General features: G+C 50.2%; 8 protein-coding genes across 8 annotated transcripts; 6 read left to right on the plus strand and 2 right to left on the minus strand.

Moving 5' to 3' along the window:
• Positions 1-1,060: 1,060 nt before the first annotated feature.
• On the plus strand, positions 1,061-2,589 carry HETIRDRAFT_51894 (aquaporin; the record flags this gene model as incomplete). Its single annotated transcript, XM_009547561.1, has 9 exons — positions 1,061-1,218; positions 1,268-1,425; positions 1,490-1,548; positions 1,646-1,840; positions 1,900-1,938; positions 1,993-2,131; positions 2,181-2,252; positions 2,307-2,433; positions 2,499-2,589. 9 exons carry the CDS (start codon positions 1,061-1,063, stop codon positions 2,587-2,589), a joined length of 1,038 nt encoding a protein of 345 aa, XP_009545856.1.
• Positions 2,590-2,944: 355 nt separating this feature from the next.
• Positions 2,945-4,707, plus strand: HETIRDRAFT_318238 (uncharacterized protein; the record flags this gene model as incomplete). Its single annotated transcript, XM_009547952.1, has 5 exons — positions 2,945-3,485; positions 3,545-3,805; positions 3,861-4,051; positions 4,107-4,377; positions 4,439-4,707. 5 exons carry the CDS (start codon positions 2,945-2,947, stop codon positions 4,705-4,707), a joined length of 1,533 nt encoding a protein of 510 aa, XP_009546247.1.
• A 2,338-nt stretch (positions 4,708-7,045) lies between these two features.
• Positions 7,046-8,411, minus strand: HETIRDRAFT_417710 (uncharacterized protein; the record flags this gene model as incomplete). Its single annotated transcript, XM_009547953.1, has 8 exons — positions 7,046-7,324; positions 7,388-7,474; positions 7,535-7,708; positions 7,771-7,844; positions 7,939-8,018; positions 8,087-8,152; positions 8,207-8,241; positions 8,298-8,411. The coding sequence occupies 8 exons, from the start codon at positions 8,409-8,411 to the stop codon at positions 7,046-7,048; spliced, it is 909 nt and encodes a 302-aa protein (XP_009546248.1).
• Positions 8,412-9,404: 993 nt separating this feature from the next.
• On the plus strand, positions 9,405-9,818 carry HETIRDRAFT_243495 (uncharacterized protein; the record flags this gene model as incomplete). The annotated part of the gene is made up of 1 exon (XM_009547954.1): positions 9,405-9,818. A coding segment is annotated over one exon (414 nt), but the record flags the coding sequence as incomplete, so codon positions are not given.
• A 1,625-nt stretch (positions 9,819-11,443) lies between these two features.
• HETIRDRAFT_475052 (uncharacterized protein) lies at positions 11,444-14,236 on the plus strand. Its single transcript, XM_009547955.1, has 3 exons — positions 11,444-12,193; positions 12,252-13,960; positions 14,014-14,236. The coding sequence occupies exons 1-3, from the start codon at positions 11,600-11,602 to the stop codon at positions 14,219-14,221; spliced, it is 2,511 nt and encodes an 836-aa protein (XP_009546250.1). The 5' UTR covers positions 11,444-11,599; the 3' UTR covers positions 14,222-14,236.
• Positions 14,237-14,245: 9 nt separating this feature from the next.
• On the plus strand, positions 14,246-15,624 carry HETIRDRAFT_434133 (uncharacterized protein). The gene is made up of 5 exons (XM_009547956.1): positions 14,246-14,520; positions 14,571-14,689; positions 14,747-14,869; positions 14,920-15,126; positions 15,199-15,624. Exons 1-5 carry the CDS (start codon positions 14,256-14,258, stop codon positions 15,412-15,414), a joined length of 930 nt encoding a protein of 309 aa, XP_009546251.1. The 5' UTR covers positions 14,246-14,255; the 3' UTR covers positions 15,415-15,624.
• A 484-nt stretch (positions 15,625-16,108) lies between these two features.
• Positions 16,109-18,029, minus strand: HETIRDRAFT_475056 (uncharacterized protein; the record flags this gene model as incomplete). The annotated part of the gene is made up of 7 exons (XM_009547957.1): positions 17,950-18,029; positions 17,704-17,879; positions 17,542-17,647; positions 16,984-17,486; positions 16,827-16,930; positions 16,649-16,771; positions 16,109-16,583 (listed from the first exon to the last, which is right to left on the minus strand). The coding sequence occupies exons 1-7, from the start codon at positions 17,999-18,001 to the stop codon at positions 16,109-16,111; spliced, it is 1,539 nt and encodes a 512-aa protein (XP_009546252.1). The 5' UTR covers positions 18,002-18,029.
• Positions 18,030-18,121: 92 nt separating this feature from the next.
• HETIRDRAFT_409469 (uncharacterized protein) lies at positions 18,122-21,203 on the plus strand. Its single transcript, XM_009547958.1, has 18 exons — positions 18,122-18,236; positions 18,301-18,391; positions 18,444-18,453; positions 18,514-18,639; positions 18,709-18,787; positions 18,848-18,964; positions 19,029-19,086; positions 19,135-19,197; positions 19,263-19,362; positions 19,433-19,530; positions 19,587-19,817; positions 19,885-19,961; positions 20,016-20,121; positions 20,182-20,388; positions 20,454-20,600; positions 20,651-20,731; positions 20,788-20,859; positions 20,917-21,203. The coding sequence occupies exons 1-18, from the start codon at positions 18,181-18,183 to the stop codon at positions 21,061-21,063; spliced, it is 1,866 nt and encodes a 621-aa protein (XP_009546253.1). The 5' UTR covers positions 18,122-18,180; the 3' UTR covers positions 21,064-21,203.
• The last annotated feature ends 126 nt before the right edge of the window (positions 21,204-21,329 follow it).

Genomic DNA, 21,329 nt, shown 5'->3' on the forward strand with positions numbered 1-21,329 from the left:
ATTCAAGACAGGATACTGTCACACAGAGCAGACCTATACAAGTGATAGGGCGATGCGTTTGGGAAGACTCTGCGCTCTGTGACAGGTAAGCTGCAAATAACTGTGACAGCGGAGGTTCTTGGCGAGCGTAAATTGTCAACCTGGTCACCTGGTCCTTAAACGGTAAGTTACCAGGAACTTTTCCTTCCCGCCTGTTTCCGTCTTCCTCGAAGAGCTATCCCTTGATTTTGTTCACATCCAGGAATGTGTGCAGCATAAGCACATGTTATAGGAGCTTGTGGTACGCCATAACTCAAAATGGCCATACTTATCCGTCCCCAGGATGGCATTGTGGGGAATTGGGAAGACTGGTGGTATCTCCTTTAGACGGTTGCATTAATGGGTAATTCTGCTGATATTTTCACGTAAAGCGTCAAGTTCCCGTTGCAGATATGACCCGGAAGCGCAGGATTCTGGGTCCGGGCGCCCTGGCCCAGAAACATTCTTTGTGATATCCTGTACGTGGCACGCCGAAATAGCATTTACATACCACGGTCTTATCCGAGAGCAATTTCCCTCCCAGGTCAGGCTGACACCGGATCCTCAAACTCGATCATCCTCGAAGCGCTCTCCTGCTCAGCTCGGATGCGTAATGCTGCATGATCGCGATTGCAGCCTGACCGTTCTTCCGAGAGAGGCAGGGTGTAACAGCATACACACTCGGGCTTCTATCCAACGTGTTTGGCGGACGGTGAAAGCGTAGCTGAAACGGAATCGGGAAGAGGCAGGACTTGTTCCTCCATGCAAGGGCTTTTGAGATCGGGGTCGATATCGGCAGCTCAATCTATTCTATTCTGTGCGGCCTATTCGAGGAACATGTATCTCATGCGCCTCCCTCTTTGCCACGGTATAGGGCTGATCCAGCGGATGACTGTTCTTGGAATGTCTTTCGGGTATAAAAGGTCGGCTTCTTTCCGTAGGCTCTGCAGTCCCTCTCGGTCGACTGTTTCCTCCTCCTTCTCTTTCCTGGGTTCCGTGCCGCCTTTGTTGTACTATTGCACCATTTTTGACGACCAGCATCATGTCCCTCCCCGTCTTGAAGTCATTTGGACGTCGACGCTCCAGCGATGCAATGTCCAAGGAAGTGAAGCATCTCGAGGACGTCGACGAAAGTCCTGAAGACTTTGAGGCTCTCCACGAATATTATACGAAGTATCCCAATCGTTGGTCCAGGGTTCGGTGAGTACACATTCCAAGCTATCCGAACTGCACCTAACGAGTCGTACAGTGAGCATCTCCGGGAGCCCGCTGCAGAGATGCTGGGGACCATGATTCTCATCTTGTTTGGCAATGGCGTCGACTGCCAGGTGGTCCTCAGCTCCAACACAGCCGTATCTGCAACTCCCAAGGGCGACTACCTATCTCTCAATTTTGGCTGGGCATGTGGTACGTTGCATCCCTCTCTCCTCACTTGTCTCGACCCTTCGTTCTGATGACGCGCACCTGTCAGGCGCCGCGCTCGGTGTGTGGGTATCTGGGGGTGTGACAGGCGGACATATCAATCCCGTGGTAAGGCTCTCCGACCCTTCCCACTCCCTCATCCGCATTAGCTCATCTCAACAATGATCCATGACATGTCTCATCGATTTTGTTTCCCGCCGCGCAGGTGACACTTGCCTTAGCTGTCTTCAGGGACTTCCCGTGGAAAAAAGTTCCCATATACATTTTTGCGCAAATCTTGGGCGCCTGGATCGGCTCGCTCATTGTTTTCGCAAATTACTTCCATGCCATCTACATCTTCGAGGGAGGGCGGAAGGCACTCTCTGTTCCTGGGACAGCAAGCCTGTTTGCGACATACGCCGTAAGTAGCGTTTCAAGGTGCCACTTTTTTGAGAACTAAAATCCATCTCTGTTTCTCAGTTGGACTATATGCCCGCGGCTAATAGTTTCTTCGATCAAGTCGGTACAGTTCGCCCGATCATCAGGGTTGCCGGATCTGACACGGGTTCGTAGTTTGTCGGCACATTCGCCCTGGTGCTTGTCGTCTTTGCAGTATCGGATAAACGGAACGGGCCTCCTCCTGCGGGCTTGGTACCATTGGTCATTTTCATCTTCATCTTAGGGGTCGGCACAGCCTTCGGAATGCAGACAGGTGAGTGGATCGCTGTCTGCTCTGTTGCGGGAGCTCACATGGATGCAAGGCTATGCGATCAACCCGGCTCGTGATTTAGGTCCCCGGATCATGACAGCCATGGTCGGCTACGGTCGAGAAGGTTTGTCTCAATCATTGTTGCTCTTCGAAACCATGCTCAGAAGGTCAAACATAGTCTTCAACTTCCGCGATCAGTACTGGCTATGGTGCCCCATCCTAGGGCCAATAGCTGGTGGATTGGTTGGCGCATTTGTCTACGACGCACTCATCTTCCTTGGAGACGAAAGTATTCTAAATCGACCGTAAGCGTACTCGTTCGGTCTTATGTCATCATATTAATGTTGACTTTGCGATTTCTTTGGCTCAGGAACGCTGCGGCACGCAAGCATCACGCTCACGCCTTGAATGCAGAACGACAGAAGCCAATCGCAGGTGCGGCTGTCGACGAGATTGTATAGAGTAACGACGTGGCGATGATCATGATTTCTCTCTCTGTAAATTATCATACACTGGTTCCAAGCGTCGAACGCTTCGTGGGTCTGGATCTTCAGTAGGAGTGATTCGGGTTTCTTACTTTAAAATTTGTTCTTCTCTCGTATTAGTTAGCCCGCATATTGTGACTAGTCAGTCGACTGTCAATACAACTGCTTTTGGGCTTTAGAACACAAGCAGGGTGTCGATGTGCAGAAAGAGGGCGATAGCATGCCGGAGGCAGCCGGACAGACCGCAGCAGGCCGTCGCCGGAGGGTTGGTGTAGTGAGAGTTGGTAACAGTGCGCTCTTGTCCTTGCTGCGATTCTCGTCATTGCCACCCATGTCGTCCAGCAGACGTTCATCCCTTAACTCGCTGTCCTCAAGCGATCATGGAAGCCCTTCTTCACCCCTTCTACGCGACACCCTCTCCAACGCGACCCTCATTTTTGTTCAGAACGACGACGACGACGAACCTTCCACCGCCCCTCTTGACTTCTCCTCGGACGATGATCTCGCAGACGACTTTGGTTCTCATCTCGATCGCATCAGGACATCATCAGTTCCTCCTCTCTCTCCCAGTCTTATACTCCTCTACCTCCTCACGCCATTCCTGAAGCTCGGTTCGATGTTTATTCCCTACACGGGTACACCACTCAATCGATCAATTCCGGTGCTCTTGGCCTTCGCGCTCTTTGCAGCATGCTCAAGACATCTGTGCTATATGTTAGCAAAATACGTTCATAATCCGGATTTGGAGGAAATTGTATTGGATGCCTTCGCGAGAGGGAGAGGGAAGGAGCGCCGTCGGGTGTTCTTGAGGTCTTTGGTGAGGATTGGGACGGGGCTCCTGAGGGTGCTCTTGGCCACCGTGTATCTGCGAGGTGAGGATCTCTTCCGCGGACATGCATACCCTAATAACATTCTGTTACGCTTCGATAAGCATCGGTTGATGCACTGCTGCCTCTTTCCCCCACTAAGATGCCATTATCCTCTCGGATAGTCTTTAGCATCTTGTTGTCTTTGGTCATCTTGCCTCTCTGCTTAGCGCCCTCTCTGGCGGCTAAGCGCGTAGCGTATGCTACATGGGTATCCGTTGCCGCGTACATTGTTTGGCTAGGAAGCATCTCGTTCGCTCACGCGCAAGGCACATTGGATGTCAGTTCTGGACGGCTTCGAACAGGGATACTCTGGCAGGGAACCAGTTGCGTGTTTCTTACATTTTCATGACCATGGCCGTCTAATTGGATACTGAACAGCTACTATTGCCTTCTCGTTCGTCACAACTTGGACTCTCCCTCTATATGCTTCTCTTCAGGGCAGCGCCCACCCCCTGTCAACCACCAAGAAAAAACGTCACTCTTTTAAACTTCTATCAATTGTTTCAATAGGTCTCGCCGTTGCCCTCACGCTCCCTCTTTGTTTCTTTGCCGCCGCCCCGATTCCCCCGGTAAGTGCCCCTCATCACTTTCTTACAAATGCTAGGAGATACTAGTCTTCACAAGTCTCAAATACAGGACATTTTCGCTCGCGCGCCGAATCCTCTGATGGCTGTGTCAAATACCGTTGTTCTTGTGTTGGCCATACCACCTCTGGTTGTTACTACCCCGCCTCTCCCCATCACACTGTCCCTCCGCCGTGCGACAAATCTACCGATACCTAAGCTTATTATCTATTTGCTTATTCCCGTTCTCTCTCTCCTTCCTGCGCACCCGTCCGCTATATTGAGCGATATCATTCTAGTACTTGCGCTTGCAAGTACGTATATCCTTCCAGGTATGCCAGCTTCTGAGTTTTCACTGCATTCATCGATTATTGAATTCAACGCACCCAAAAGCTGTATTGCATGTAACGATGCATCACTTCAAGCGCCCCCTCTCAATCGTGATTCCTTCTGCAGTCCACACCCCGTCTGCAGTCAACTTTGACCGGGCATCGCTAGATCGAGCTGACGCTGATGAGCTGCTGCAGCGCAAGGAGCGCACATTACAACGAAAGCGGCTTGGGCGACGGCTCGTGTGGGACATCGCAGCGTGGGCCCTTCTTCTGCCTGTTGGAGGCGGGGGTACTCTGTGGGCCATTGGCAGGATTAATGGAACTTGGTAACCTCCTGCGTCGCCATTGATTGTACAAAAGCACACGGGATGGGAAAGGTGATAGAAGCGATTTTTATGTTGATCTATACTGATTCTTGTATGGAGCGCCATCGCTCATGGAATAGGCTATATGTTGGTTTATCTCAGTATTGGATCTGCATGGGTAACATCTGTAACTGTAGCTTAGGGCTACGAACAACTCCTTCGGCTTGAGGCTGGGGACGGACACTGTATTTCTACGTACTTTCTTCATTTACGTATCTGAACGCTCGCGGGGATCACTATTGAACTTTTCCGTTCTTCTCTTAAACATAGCAAATTCGCCAGTTCTTTGACAGCGTTGTCGTGGAGCAGTGTGGAGCAGAGGAGCTGAACTTCCGGATATTGTCGCGGACGACACGGCCGCGGACCTCGAATCCTCCAGACATTGCCTTGGGCAATAAGCAACGACTTGACTACTTCATCACAACCAACGCACTCGTCGTTTCTTGGCAATATGGCTCCTAACAGAACAGGAACACTGTTATACGCACGTCGCACTCATCAATTCACCAACAATCCGACATCTGCGGCCCTCATCCAGTCAGCGCTAGCTTCTTGCCAGCGGATCAGGGTCGACGCGCAAAACAGTCGAAGATGCTCAAGCATCTCTACGACGAACCGGATGATGCTATTGAAGGTCTGTTACGTTGGGCTACAATATTCGTATGGAGCTGCATCTGACGCCGCAGCGACTCAGACGGATAATCAGGCCGAAGAAGCTCAACCAGATACATCCACTGACATCTTTTCTCTGTCCTATATTCGGCCTGGTCATCCGCAGGAACTTGAAAACGACGTTCCCCCGATGTAGGTCTCTTAGACTCTATAGTCTTTATGAATGTGGACATCCACTTGCTTGCCTCTTCGTCAATACCTTCGACTTCTTTAGCAATCCAAGTTAGATTCAAACGGGCAGCTCGAATGCACGTCCTCCTCAGAGTCCCTGACGACTCCGGCCCCCAACTCCCTCCTGATGACTCTAAATCCGGGCGTTCCATTTAGATCTCTCGACCTGATACTCTGACATGCGCTATGCTATCGATATATGTATCGATGCGATGCATGCATGCACTGCACTGTATCTGAACATGTTTGTTGTACAGGGAGTCTTGCCTTTATGGTTTCATATGTGGATCTAACTCTCCTTCAGGTTCGTTTTGATTACTCTTGGATGGATCATATGTCGGATGTGGCTCCTTCTGTTCCGGTACTTACACCAGCATCTTTGACCCTGAAAATTCCGAGTCTGGGATATCGACGCACGCTGCGTCCTTCCCTTCAATCTTGAATGGGGCTATCCCTGGCTATCCATTTTCCACCCGTAACACGCCAACATGTGATAATCATCTGGCTGTGGTGGATCTTGTTGAACCAGCCATTTCCTGGGCTTTTATGGCGTCTGTTCATAGGAAGTTTTCTAATCCAGAACACAGATCTCCTTTTGGTCTGAGAGAATATCCACTGTGAGGGAACCATCCATTGCGAACCTTGTGGACTTGACTATCAGGCGTCTGTTCTTGCTCTATGCTATTTGACTTGGGCGAAATCATTTCCCCGTCTCCATGGGCTGCCTCAGTCCATGCATCTTGAGCACCCCGAGAGGTTTTGACGGAAATCGAGGTATTGACCTCCAAGTTTGATCATCTATCGCGAGGCCCAACGATAGGCGCGACCCTTTCCTCTATGCTTCCATCCTGGCAAGAGCCGGCTGGGAATATCTTCGCTTACTCTGGAAAATGCCCTTGTCTCATGAATGCCTCTTATGGAGTATATCCCTCTCATCATGTCTTTCGTATCCACAAATAGCTGTTCACCGATCTGATCGTTGCGATTTGCCTAGACCAGCAAGCCTACAAGGCGCTATATGTGTTGAGTGTGACAGCGATGCAGGAAGTATTCGCCTCTTCTGATGGATTCTCATCTCGGTACACTGTGCCTAGATCAGTTGGTGACTTTAAAGAAGGGCCACAGATTTTGGGCCTCGAGCTGTCCAGCTCGGCCAGGAATGCGTACGACAGTTTGGTCACCTTCAAATTTTTTTCCTTTGTCAGAATCTCACTCGTAAAAGTAGTGCTTCGTCTTGTCTTGGCCTCGCAAGTCGAATGCAATCATGCCTTCTTCATCTATCCCCATGCAATTCTGTCATGAATAGATGTCTCCCACAGGTAGACATGAACATGGAATGTTTCTGATTATCAGGAATGACAGTCTTCCAGCCCGTACATACGAGGCTGTCAAACGAGTGGTATCAGGAGTGATGCAACAAGGTCTCTTTGAGGAGATCAGGGGAAACATTTATACGCTCTCTATTCTGAATTTGAACATTGTCCCAAGGGGAATATATGTAGACGTTGCCCAGATGTCGCGAACAAGACGGTCTCTTTGCCTGTCTCTAGAACCTGTAATGCTGTGACATCTCCTTCGAAATGAGCGGCCAGTGGGTTTGCGTGGGCCTTGCGTCGCGAGGGAGTGTACACCGGAATAGGGGACGACAGTTGTGCGCCGGTGACCAACGACCAAGCTCTGATGCGATTGTCTTGACCTGCTGCAAAAAGGTAAGATTGGCATGGACTTATTGCGTGTGGCTGTTTGTGCAAAGACGAAGATAAGATTTAACAGCAGTAAAAGATACACTCAAAACTACTGACAAGATTATGTCTGTAAGACCCCACGTGACCACTATACGTCATGATAGACTGCATCCCACGCGAAAAGCGCAAATCGTGAAGACTGATCTATACAGAGAAGAGTTAGGCCACAGCTCAAAATGAGGAAGTAGATTGAGAAGCTCTTACCTCTCCACGGATTGTGCTGATCAGTAGCTGAGACTCGTTTATGCCATTCATATAGATGACTGAATTGGCTGATTCCGGTGTAAACTTATCGTCGAACACGGGATGTCCAGATGACCCTTCTCGCATATCGAATCTTCTGATTGACCCATTTCTTGCGCCTGTATAGACAAGATTCTGAGAACATCTGCCTCAATAACGCACAGAAATTGGGACTCTGAAGCAAGAAGTTTGCGAACCTGTTTTTGGTGCAAGGCCAGCACATCGCTGTTTACATCGAGTGCTCGAAATTTGTCTGGGTTCTCGATGTCGCCTAAATACATAGCGCGATTGTGCATACCTACCAGCCAGTTCGAGTTGCACGGAGATAAACCATTAGGATTAAATCCGTGTCAGGTATGACTTACCGAGGACGATTGCGCGATCTGCTAGGTCACAGGTCCAGACATCGTAGATAAGTTTTTTGTCTGGCGTTAAGACAGTGATGCTGGAGTCACACGAGATACCATTCAATGAAGCAGGCAAGATCGCTGGTTATAAGATGTTTCGACTGACTCATCCCTGGCAAGACGTGCAGAGTCTTGCACCACAATCTTACACCGTGGGCCAAACGATGTGGCACTTGGTATGCAATAAGAACCATTTTGACCTTTTGAGCACTTAAAGAATACCTACGCAGTGATTGATTTTGACATGCAGATCGAGGAAACCTATCCGGAACAAGACAGATTATTCAGAGGAAAAAAAAGATCAGCGGTATACATACTGGAGATCCCAAGCTGTAAAGGGCTGTCCAGTCAGACAAGTGATTGGAGATGTCTGCTATTCGATCAGTCACAGGGGAATCCCAAGAAGATAACAGGCCAAAAGAATCTCCCATTGCGCTCCTAAGGTACCCATTTTGCATTGAGATCTATGCGAAGCGCAAATTCATGAGTGCACGAAGTTGAAATATACCGCGGTTGGCATTACATGGAAGGCAGTGACATCCTCGCACACTGTGGGAATGTGGATACAGTTGCAAGGCGCAGATGCAGCCTCTATCTGTGACGTCAGGATGTTCCTGTACGCATCAATCATCAGGGATACCGGGACTTCTTCGCTATTGAAGACATGCCTTTTACTCTGCTCTCTTCTTCGAGATGAGCACGACGAGCGTAGGTCATGAAAAACATGTTGCAGATGGCCAGAGTTGGAGACCAGCCGGGTTGACTTGTTTTTGACCCTTCCAGATGGATACGCACTTAGCGGCCTTGAGATGGGCTCTTTTCCTGTAGGTTTTGGCTTTGAAGATGATGGAAAATAGCGATTTTTAGCTTCATCAAAGTAGAATCCTGGTAGTTCTCGAGGCGGCATGATGCTCGACGTCAAGGACAGTTACTCAATTTGGAGACCGCTGAGTTTGAACAATTCACTCTCCTCGACTTCGTCACTGGCCGGCGGCCGCTGCATCGACCATCATAAGGTAAACATGAGTTATGGTACCGTGTATGTCCATCATAGTCTCATCTTGTGTCATTGACTTCAAGTTCACGAGCTGCTTGGCGATCAAATCAACGCTCGATGTTCAGGGCTTTTCGAATCTGCTCATCACGTCACATCTAACACACCTTCGATTCGACGTCGAGTGTCAAGTATGTTACTTCAAATCCCCTGTAATCCTCTGATGACGAGGTGATACAATTGAATGGACTATCTGGAACCATATGCTTATACAGACTTGCATGAGGTCTTCAATAGGCCACTACACGCGACCGCACATCCTTGGCAGACGCTGGCAGCAATTTAGGGCTGCTAGTTCATCCTCTGAACACGAGGGTGAGTGGATCTGACTATGTGACTCTGAGCTGCAACGACCTATGTATCTTTATCAGACTGGCCGTCTCCTATATCGATGTCATCGACAGTCGAAGTGCGGAAATCTACATTCGTCGCGCACTGCACTCGCCTACACTCGCTGTCAGATCTCCCCGCGCTGACCTCGCATCTGCATCAATCGACATCTCGGCTCAAACGCGCAACGCATTGCATGTACGCGTGCCGCATAGCCTCACCAGTGAAGTCTGACGTGAGCTCGGGGAAAACGCTGTATCGTCAAGATGACGGCGGGGAGAAAGGCGCAGGCGAATTTCTCGCTGACATTCTGGAGAAGGGTGAGTGCCATGATACAATCGTCATAGTTTGGCGGTGGTATGGCGGCGTGAAGCTAGGTGGAGAGCGATGGAGGGTGATTGGACGGGTGGCCAGGGAGGCGTTGAAGACTGGAGGTTTCTTCAACGACAAACAAGATCTAACAGATCGAAAGCGCAAATGTAAGGGGAAAGGCAAATGAGTATAATTCAGCTGAGGCCTGTTCACTCTCGCTTATTCTTCGGTAGACTGCGCATTTATGAAATTGTCAGCAGCCTATCCCATCGCAGATTCTGCTTTCAGAAATCTTCGCCTTTGTTGCTGTTCATTCATTACTAGGCACTGGTCAAAGCGCTGGCTTGGGAAATCAGACATTGATGGTCTGAATAGAACCTTCGGTGGGCTCTGGGACATTCCCTTGAGCGTACACCGTTCTCATAGCCTGTCCTATTTCGCTCCCTCTCTTCCAAAGCAGGTTGTGTATAGTTGAGTACCCGTATTGGTTTCTCTGCTGCTAAGGCTCATGGGATACTCCGGCTCGTCTAGAGCGCCGGTGTGAGACATAAGATGCAACTGTGGCGGTGTTTATGAGAGCCTCGAACACACGTAAAGAGACCAGTATGTGTACATTGCTATCGATGAGAAGTCCGAGACTCGACTGCGGAGAACAAGCGAGATGGAGGACATCGTCCAGCATCGGCATACTCAGCGTGGAACTCATGCTGCACTACAGGCCGGATTGAGGCCTGCACGCTGCTTGATTCACAGGCTCGTGAGGCACAGAAAGAAATTGGAAACTGATCTTTTTCGGCAAGGCTGGTAGTTGCCAGATTGGGACGCTCAAGGCCTCTGATTGGCTTGTAAGCTTGATTTTTGCCTCTCATTCCTCCATAGAGCTAGGACAAGAGCCCGAGCAGCCAATATCTGTTTGTCTTGGACGAGAATAACAGGAATCAAACCGAACGTAATGACAGACGTCTACGACACAGTAAAGAGCTCGAGTACTTGAGTAATGAGCTGCATCGAGCACCCTAAAAATTTCTAAAATCTGAGCCATGCAAGTCTGACGTAAACCTGTTTGGCCGTGTCGGCCGATGCCACAAGGTTCACTGGGCAAAAACACTAGTGCTTGTGCGGTCAGTATGATTGGGCTGTCTACTGGACACATGACTGCAATCGTCTGCAATCAAGCGCCATGTGATGACAGCGAGCTGGAGAAGTGCTGGGGACAAGAGGAGAATGTCCATAGATGATCTCGGGCATGATTGGTTGTCAGGGAGGGACGCTGTGGACCAGGGTATTATATCAGCAGGCGGTCGCGGCCCAGGGTCCACGGAACCGATTGTCGCCATCCATTAGGACCCTGTTCCGGCAAGAACCCTCAAGCTCACGTCCGTCTCCCTCATTTCTTTCCAAATCGCCATGCTCGCTCAGCAAATGCACGCCCGTCCTATAATATCCCCGTCTCCCGACAAATTCAACCGCCCGGTCTCTTCCTCTTCCCTTCTTCCTTTCTCTCATCTCGCTGATCCTGCAAGGTCTCCCCACGTTCCTGACTTGCTCATCGCGTTCTGCACACAACATTCCTTGTCAGTCCACACAGAGGACTATTTTGGAGTGCTTGAGCTCTCACTCGTGAGTGTCCGGTTCAGTTGGCCGATTGGTAGATGGCACGCGTTCGTATCACGCGTTTCTCTACGTTAAATAACCTCACAGCACAAGCAACACGTTGCGCGCCAGTGACATGTAACACCACGCCGGAGTGCTGATCCTTATTTGATTTTGCTTCAGGTTATTGATTCTCTTCTCTTAAGCCCCTCCATACGATCGCCTTCCTTTCCTCCGCCACCCCTTGGCGAATCAGACACGACCTACGAACCGTTGTATACATTGGAGGCGCGTTTCCCCCGCAGGAAGACCCCTTACCGAGAGGACAATATGACCAAGAAGCGGCGCTCTCTGCAGTCTATCTTTATACCCAACTTCTTACAGCCTTCCTCTTTCGTCTCTGTTCATACGCCTACTAGCCCCACTTCGCGTTCGCGCTCAGAATCTGTATCATCGAACCTAGCGCGCCAAATATCATCCACTCCATCTACAGAACCATCTCACAGCGACTCGACCTCATCGTCCCCACCTCCAGACTATCTTCTAGATGAGGACCCTTTCGCGAACCTGTCACCTGCCCCCATCAATTCTACCCCCCTCCCGTCAGCCTCATTTGACGTGCCAACGCTGTCCCGCCCATCGCTGGACTTGGTTACCACCGGATTATCTCCGCTTGCGAAATCTCGTTCTCCTCTCGCGGTAACTCCCAATTCTGAGGAACCACGGCGCCGCCTCTACAGCAGTCCGTCATCACCCTCGTTGAGAGAGACCCTTCCTTTCATTTCCACAAAAACGTCCCATTTTCCTGTTCACGCGACCGCTCGTCATCGGCGTCCCGCCCACACACGGCCGGCGTTTGTCACACGTCCATCACTCCCTTCTTTACGTACCCTTTCCCAATCTAATGCGGCCTATCCCATCAAGGTGCGTCAACTTAACGAAACTATTTCATATGTTATCTCATCGCCCGGTATTTCACCAGGCGCGCAAGGGATCCTTGGCCGCTCGGCTTCCTGCCGAGCCTTGGGACATGGACATGGACCGCAGTTCCAATGAACTCGAAGCCCCGAAGCGGGTGTTTGCCGTAGAGCGGAGTCGGGACCTGTCGCATCCCGATTTAGACACACTTCACATTAACTCGGAGCGAGTTCACAGTGAGGAGCTAAATGTTCATTCGGCGGAGCTGCCGAGCGCAGCGTGGACATCTTGCGAAGATTCCTCTTCGCACGCGCGGACTGAAGGGAGCACTCGCTTCGTTCAATCGCCCGACTCCCTCGAGGACACCGCTCAACACAGTCTTCACAACAGCAACACCGTGATGTTCGATTCCTTTTGGGATATAGTGGAGGCTCTGTCTTCGCCGACACATTCACGATCCTCTTCTGCTTCTTCGACATCTACATTCTCTCCTCCTACTTCCCTTCCTTCGCTGCCACGATCAAGCGATGATCTATCGGCAAGCGGGTCATCTTCTGATCATTCATCTCACAGCCATGCTCGGGTTTTCTCTGAAGAGCTCGAACTTGTTGCTGACCTTGAGACTTCCCATCATTCATCGTCTCAATCCGCCAGTGCCAGGTCAGCATCTTTGTCGCCTGATCCAGGCTACACACCCCACAACACCATCTTTCTCAGCTCTCATATGCCAGGTGAATTTCCTAGTTCTGAAGACTTCGAACCAAGCTCGGCAGGCACTGTTCGTGGCTCGTTGTACTCAATGGCAGGTGACAGGCCATCTCAGGGATCTAGTGGCGAGGATGAAGAATGGCACTCGAGTTATGAAGATGAGGCCTCATATGGCCATATCAGCGAGCCCATCGATGGAGGAGACGAACATACAAACCATCACCGCCGGGAGAGAGACCACGATGAGAACTGGGGAGATCGGCGCGGCGACGGTGGCAGGGAACAGAGAGGGTACGGCGATGGAAGTTCCAGTGGAGCAGGCGGTGGGCATAGTGGGGATGGAGCTAGTGGAAGCGGCCGACGCAATGGGGACGACGAGCAAAGAGATGATCGCCGTGACCGTGATTCTACGTCCGCGTCCTCCACAAGTGATACTGAGACTTCTAGTTCCGACGATGAGTCTGATCATCCTCAGGGATCTCGCACCCAACGCTCGACCGGCGCTATGCCTGTGCAAGACCCAAACACGAGTGACGATGACGTTCCGCTAGCCCAGCGGATACCGACTGCACTCACTGCACAGCGAACGATCCGAAGACAGGTCCGCAACGAGAACGATCAGCGCCGGCGCGAGCGAGCCCTCAGACAGCAACAGCAAGAACGAGGTCGACGGCCTTCAGACGCTCATTTGGATGTTTCTCGTCACACACCCCGCCGCCCTTCATGGGACTCGAGCTTCGCCGCTCGTCCGACCGATCTTACTACTTCGGGCATATCTCCTTCGCAGGATGCCACGGTCCCCACTGCACCCTCGCGGATGACGCGCCCTCGCACCAAGACGTTACCCGGCAATATGCAAAGCCCCATGATCGATGATCTCAACAAGCGATTGCTCAACTTGCATCCATCAGGCCCTCCTCCTACTCCTTCCAGTCGCAGGTACATGTCGCAAGCCGAAAGCCCACCAAAATCTCCTGCCTATGCTCCTGGCCATGCTTCAGTCGCCACGGCCGAAGAGACACAATCTCAGAACAATTCGCAATCGAGGACCTTACGGCCGATGAAGTCTTTTCGTCGAGCTAACATGCCTGATGGCGCTCCTGCACCCCTCGCATCAGGCTCTTCGGGAACTGGGTACCAGTATTTGGGCAGAAGTGCGACAACGTCGCGGACAATTCAAAACGAATCGCGTTTAGCAAAGGCCGCTATACCTCCCAGAGCTTCTACGACCGACGCCGCGCCCCACCGCCAGAAATCCCTCCGTTCACACCCTTCAAACGGGGATGGGACACGGCCTGGTACATCTTCTACTCGTACCTCGGCTGAGCACGATAGGACACAGCGGCCGCCGGTGCCTCCGATGCCCCCTGCTGAGGTTCTGAATACTTTGGCAGTCAACTCGGCATCCTTGGGATTCCAAGTGACTTCACGCGAGGTGAAAACCCAGGTGGCTTGGCAGCAGCGTATATTCATCGGTGATATGCAGCGGTTCAACATGGTAGAGATCGGACCGAGCACGACTGCCAAGGAGGTGCTCGACATGCTGGATCGCCAAGGACAGTTGGAGCAGTGGGTTGGATCTGGTAGCTGGATGCTCTACGAAGTTGCTCAGGATTTCGGCATGGGTCAGTTGCCATCTTTCTTCACGTAGAATGAGCGCTGATCGTGTCTTCAGAGCGGCCCATCCGAAACTTCGAGATCGTTTCTGATGTCATCAACTCTTGGGACAAAGATAGGACTGTGAATGCCCTCATAACGCGAAAGACTCATATGGCAGCTGTACTGCATCCATCCGTGCGTTTCGCTTACATACCTTCATGGCAACGTGTCTCTGATTTACCCCCGATTTAGGCCATGCCGACTAGCTCTCCTGTGTGCAGTGGTTATGTCGAATACGAGAGTAAAAAGGGCAAGTGGAACAAGCGTTGGTTAGAATTGCGGGAGCATAGTTTGTGGCTCTCCAAGCGTGATACTGTACGTCTTCTGTGCCAAGACTGTCGGTATATCCTAACGTAATTATTCAGGGGAAAGACGCGACCTTTGTTTGCTCGCTGTCTAATTTTGACGCCTACCAGATGACTCGTCCACACAAGGCGCCGAAAACCTTTGTCTTTGCCGCGAAGTCCACGGACAACCTCCACTTCTTTGAAAATACTGCCGATTACGTGCACGTCTTCTCTTGCGGAGATAAGGACGGTGAGAATTGGTTGCAAAAGATCCTTTTGGCTCGTGTGAGTGCACCATTCTCAAATTGTATCGCATCACCGCTGAGCAGCAAACTGACCATGATGCGGCTTTTGCAGTCCTACATGATCAACCAAGAGCGGCACATCATTACGAGTCAGGGTGCGAGCGCGAGCGCTTCAGCATCTTCCGGAGGCAGCAAACTTGCACGAGCGGGGACTCGTAAAGGTCAACGTCCTGCTCAACCTTTGGTCGCTGTATCAGCGCCGCTGTCTGCGATGAACACGCCAATGGCAGCTGTATTCGAACCTGGGTCGCTGCTATCAAAGCGGTGACCCGGAATGTTTTTATGTTGATCATATACTCATCTCACACCTTCACACGCTCTTTAGACCTTTTGTATGTTTCAACACCCCAGTCTACTATCCGCTCGTTATCCTTCACATCTATCTCACTGTAGCTCCTTCGTAATGTATTCGGTACTAGCACGCTTCACCATTGGTGGAATATTATATATCTGAATAACAAGGCATCCAGCAATCAAGCAGGCGGGGGGAGACGCGACGCATATATACAGTCGAGAAAATCATGAGGGAACGAACGTAATGAACCATACTCAGTCCGCAGACAACTTCTGTTTCTTCTTGACCGGTTCATCTGGTTCTCCGTCCTTTGCCTTGGGTTTCGGTGCAGGTTTTCTCGGTTTTGGCTTCGGCTTCGGAGCCTCCTCATCGACTGACATAGCAGCATCACTCCCGTCGTCATCCTTCTTCTTTGGCTTCGGAGCCGGTTTCTTCTTCGGTTTGTCACCATTGACAGGAGATTTGTTATTTTTCGCCGAGGTTTTTGTAGCCTTGGGCTGAGCCTTTGACTTTCCCTTCGGCTTGGTGAACTCGCGATCGCCGCTCGCGTCGGATGCCGTCGCGCCGCCTTCGGAGTCTGAGTCGGAATCAGAGGGCGAGCCTGCGTCTGACGACGAGGCTTGGAAATCTTCGTCTAGGCATCATGCATCATAGATAAGCAACAGCCTCAACAGGGTTGCTGCCGAATCTCGGCTAGTGAAACATATAGCTCACCTTCCTCACTATCGTCATCGTCATCGCCAGTACGTTTCACATGTACCTCCTCATCGTCATCACTGGCAACGCTCTGCATCTCCTCGTCCGAATCACCTCCAGCAAGGAGGATATCTCCGTCTGGCACCATTTCATTTTTGACGCGCACTTTTTTGTCCTTCAAGTATTTTTCCGTGGGCTCGTGCTCCTCCTTGTTGATTGATGTGAACGTATACTCTGGTCCACTCTTTGTAACGATCTTCAAGTCGAATGTTCGCGCGGCCGCAGCGCCCATGGCTGAACCAACACGGGAAAAGACGACTTGATGGATATCGGAAAGCTCGATGAGAACTGGTTGTTTCGATACAAAGAAGATGTATTTTTCGAGCATGAAGAGGTCGCCTTGAATAGCCTTCAAGTTGGCTTTGATGCCTGGGTGTCCATTGCGACTGGTGGCGAGGATATACACATGTGTTATGATGGTAGACTTCTGGTCAAATTCATCGAAGCTCACCTTTGAAAGCTACCAGCGCTGATGATCTTCTTCTCAGAGAGTCCACGGAAAACACTGGACACGACCTCGAAAGTAGGATCTTCGTAGTGTTTCTTGAGTCGATCATGCTTCGCGATTTCCTCACTGAACGCACTCAGTCTTCTAGCTTGAAATATTGCCATCTTCAAGAATAACTCACTCTTTCATGTTCAATTCAGCTGTAATTTCTTCTTCTCGACTGAACTGCATGACAAGATATTGGTAGCGAGTCTGACCCTGTCGGATCGGAGTGCTCAGAGCCAACTAGAAGAGATTGTGATGAGTGAAGGACACTTCATGATACCTGTAATACATACGATGAAAAGGACATGCAAATCATCCTTCGGTAGTAGGAATAGTCTTGAAATGCTGGTGTAGACGATCTTGTAATCATATGTCTTACCACGAAGGCGCAGGAATTCGGGGAACATGTCGACATCGTATCGACCTCTTGGTGTGAGCACTAAGACCTCCTCGAAGCTGAGAATCATATCGCCTGCTACTTGCCCAAGCTCTGCCTTCTCCTTCACAGTATCATGGAAGGCCTGCGCCGCACTCAATTCCTCCCCGTCTTCCTCCTCATTGTCCGACTTCTGCGACCCTGCATCTGATCCTCGGACACGATGACTCGTACCTGGAACGAAAAAGCGTATCTCAACCATCTCATCGGGAGCGCCCTTAACTGGCTTCTTGCTCGAGCTGGCTGGATTAGTAAATTCGAGTGAAACTTCGGTTCGCCCAGCAATGTTTGAGTTTGCCACATGTTGCAGTGGCAATTCGAATGATGTTTTGTTAGATACAAGGAATGCAAGGTCACTGCCTGTTAGTTGTAAAGTCAGATGAAATAGGGCACTAGCTTGATAGTAGGAACGTACCTCGGAAATCTGTCACACCCCAGTTCCATCCCTTGACAGAGACCTCCTGTGGTTCAAGAGTGACGCCAAAGTGTTGCTTGAGGATACTAGCAAGTTTGTCATGATCCTGGAAAGGACCAAGTTGGAATTAGCTCGCGTTCAATTAGTGTTGAAGGTACCGACTTCACGCTCGAAACCGTCGAATGTTTCCCTTCGGCGGTCCTTAAGACCGACTCTCAGCTGGAATCCTCTCGCAACGCGCAGCCACTGTGCCCATTTGATGTCTGAATTTGGCATCGAAGTCACCTCGTCCTTTTCCTCCTCTCTCCAAGCCATCCCGCTGTTGGCCACACGAAATTCTGGAAACATAACATACAGTGTCGCTTCAATCACGGGTACACGGGATGACTAGTTGAAGCGAAAGCTTACTGCCGGGCTTTTGGAAGAGACCATGGTAGATTCTGTCGAATTGTGTAGTCATGATATGTTATGTTGGGAGGCGGGTAGATGGTGGTGGAAAAGAAGATGTGAGGCTCGACGCGTCGAGCGGAGTCCCAACACGCGCCTGCCAAGCACCATCCGAACTGTCTCCAATAATTACGGATTTTCTGTACTCAACGTTCAGCTCTGACCCTCACATATCATTCACCTGCCGTAGGCATGGACTCCCTCAACGCTCTTTCGAGCGATACTCAAGAGCGGACGTTTTGTAAATGGTGCCAGCCACAGGTCCCTCCTTTGTGAATGCGTGTACTGAGTAGTGATCAATTGACTATCAAGGCTAAACACCAAGCTAGAATCCAATGGATATCCCCCAATGATTTCTCTCGTGAGAGATCTGTCAGATGGCGTGCGGCTCATTCAGCTTATGGTGAGTGTATCTGACTTGGAGATCGTGCTCACCGAGCTGATCATCTGAGTAGGAGATCATGGGTGAGGTTGGAGTGCTTTCAACTGTTCGGTATGATTCTAAATGACAATATGATATCTTAGGCGATGTTTCTCTGGGTCGCTACAATCGAACACCCCGTATGCGTGTGCAAAAGGCGGAGAACGTGAACAAAGCCTTAGAATTTATTACCTCCCGTGGCGTGAAGTTAACTAACATTGGGCCAGAAGGTATGTATAATCCCACATCCGTACATCTCTCCATTCTCATTCTCACCATACCGTCTTTTTCCTGCGTAGACATTATCGATGGGAATCTCAAACTCATACTGGGCATGATATGGACCCTCATTCTCCGCTTCACCATTGCAGGCATCAGGTCCGTTATTCTTGTGCCCACTCATGATTACCTTTGCGATGTTTTATCATGATCCCATAGCGAGGAGGGTCTATCGGCAAAGGAAGGTCTTCTTCTTTGGTGTCAACGCAAGACCGCTCCGTACAAAGAAGTAGATGTCCTGGATTTTTCGTCAAGTTGGTCTGACGGCCTTGCACTGTTCGTTATCTCCTGGATCATCCATGAGGCATATTTGATGCTGAATACGCCATCTCATTCTCAGATGTGCATTGATACATTGCCATAGACCCGATCTCCTAGATTATGATAAACTCGACAAGGTGAGGCCTACTTTGCTCCAGCACATGTCAATTTCCTAAAACTTGTAGAGCGACCGCCATGGAAATACTCAACTAGCATTCGATGTAGCTGCTGAGCATCTCGGTATACCTGTGCGTTCCTTGACCATATTAGAACTGAAGACTGGCAACAGCCAACTAAACTACCATGAATTCAGCAACTTTTGGAAGTTGCTGATTTATGTGATTCAAGTCGTCCCGACGAACGCAGTGTGATGACATACATTGCCAGTTTCTTCCATGCTTTCTCGTCCATGGGTAGGTAAACACTTTATCATCGTCCCCTCTGTCTGCATCGTCTGCCCTGGGACTGACAATGCAATACCAGATCAGGCTGAAACAGTGTCTCGCCGTCTCGAGAAATTTGCCGAATTGATGCAGTCTATCTGGGTCAGCCGAAATGATTATGAACGGCGTGTCCGAGCCGTATGTCCCGTTTATACACTACTTGATGCCATCAGGTCAAATATCTTCCGTATCAGCTTCTTCACGCTCTGAGGGAGATTCAAGAACATTGGGCAGTTGTTAAGTTTGCTGGCACATATGCAGACGCAAAGGAACATCTGGCCAATTTTGCGATGTACAAGCAGACCAAAAAGCGCGCATGGGTCACAGAAAAACAGGATGTAACAACCCTTTTTGGAAACGTGCAAACGAAGCTCAAGACGTACCGGCTTCGAGAGTACATCGCACCACACGGAGTCGCGTTATCGGTGTGTTTTCATGCACACAAAGTCTACGAATGACGCCTTACACGCACAACTTCCTGGTCACTTGCAGGATGTTGATGACGCTTGGAATAAATTGTTGGCTTCTGAAGCCAAGCGATCTCGGGCAATCAATGCTGAGATTCGAGAGTAAGTTCACACTTGACTAAGGTGCCTGCGCTATGTCTTACAACCACCTTTCAGAATCAAAGAGTCTCTCAGAAAGAAATTCGCTACCCTGGCCAATGATTTCCAAATGCGCCTTCATGCAGTGTCTACAGAGCTGTCTGCTATTGATGGGCCACTGGAGGTTCGCACCCTTTGTCAGATTTATAACCACTATTCAGTCAGACTATGTTGGTGAAAATAGGATCAACAGCACCAGGTCGACCGCTTACAAACTCGAATACCTGCGCTTTCGGAAGCACTAGCCAAAGTAGAGAGCGCAGAAGCCGAGTGCATCGCTGCGAAAGTCGAAGAGAATGATTATACGATCTTCACGTGTCAAGATCTGGAGTTCGAGCTGGAGCTCGTCGTGCAGGGTATTGCAAAGAAGATCGCATTTATTGATAATCAGGTACGTCCTTGTTGCTTCTTGTGTGTTCAAACGTTAGATCGTTTACGAGCTACACGGCACACTAGATTGTGTCCAGGAATATGACCAACCTTACTCCTGCTCAATTGGAGCAATTTGAGAGCACGTTCCGATACTTTGATCGCGACGAGTCAAACACACTCAACCAGTCTGAGATGACTGCTGCGCTAGCCAGTTTGGGCATCGTGTATACGGTAGGATCTCCATCTTCTCAATGGCTGCTTGAATAACAACTTTAACACAGGACGAAGACATGGACATCATTTACGATCAGTTGGTACAAGACTATGGCGCGGTTACATTCGAAGCCTTTATCAATCTTCTCGTGGGCGGTTTCCCTCGAGCCTACTTTGAACTCCTGATTCATTTCGTCATGTACAGGTGGATATCACAGAAGACCAGACCTCGCTCGACCAGCTGCGGGAGGTCTTCCAAGGTGTTGCAGCTAACAAGGTAAATATCTTGTGCATCTTGGCCCACGCGGACTGCTTACTTGTGACGACTGCGTAGCCATATGTCACCGAGCTGGATCTCCGGTTAGCACACATCCCAGCGAGCGCTATCGACTACCTGCGGGAGGCGATGCCAGCTACGCGAAACGGCGCAGGAGAACCGGAATATGATTATGAGGCGTGGCTGGACAAGGTGTTTGAGTGACAGTTGTAGCATCCTGGTTGACTGACGATTGTGCTGGAACGGACCATTGGGGTCCGTCAAAAGACTCTTGTTATGTTGTTGTACTCCTGATCAACCGTGTATCATATAGACCAATGTTAGTAACATCAATCAGTTGTGTCAGTTTCAGAGTGCTAAGTTGATGAGGCGCATGTGCCGTCGCTTGGCCGCAGCCGAGATTGGCAGTGTCGTCGGAGTTAAGTGTGTGGTGGCAATCGCCGCGGTCGCCCATCTTGATAGTATATCCT

The sequence above is a fragment of the Heterobasidion irregulare genome (assembly GCF_000320585.1).
Source record: "Heterobasidion irregulare TC 32-1 unplaced genomic scaffold scaffold_05, whole genome shotgun sequence".
Classification (NCBI taxonomy): Eukaryota; Fungi; Basidiomycota; class Agaricomycetes; order Russulales; family Bondarzewiaceae; genus Heterobasidion; species Heterobasidion irregulare.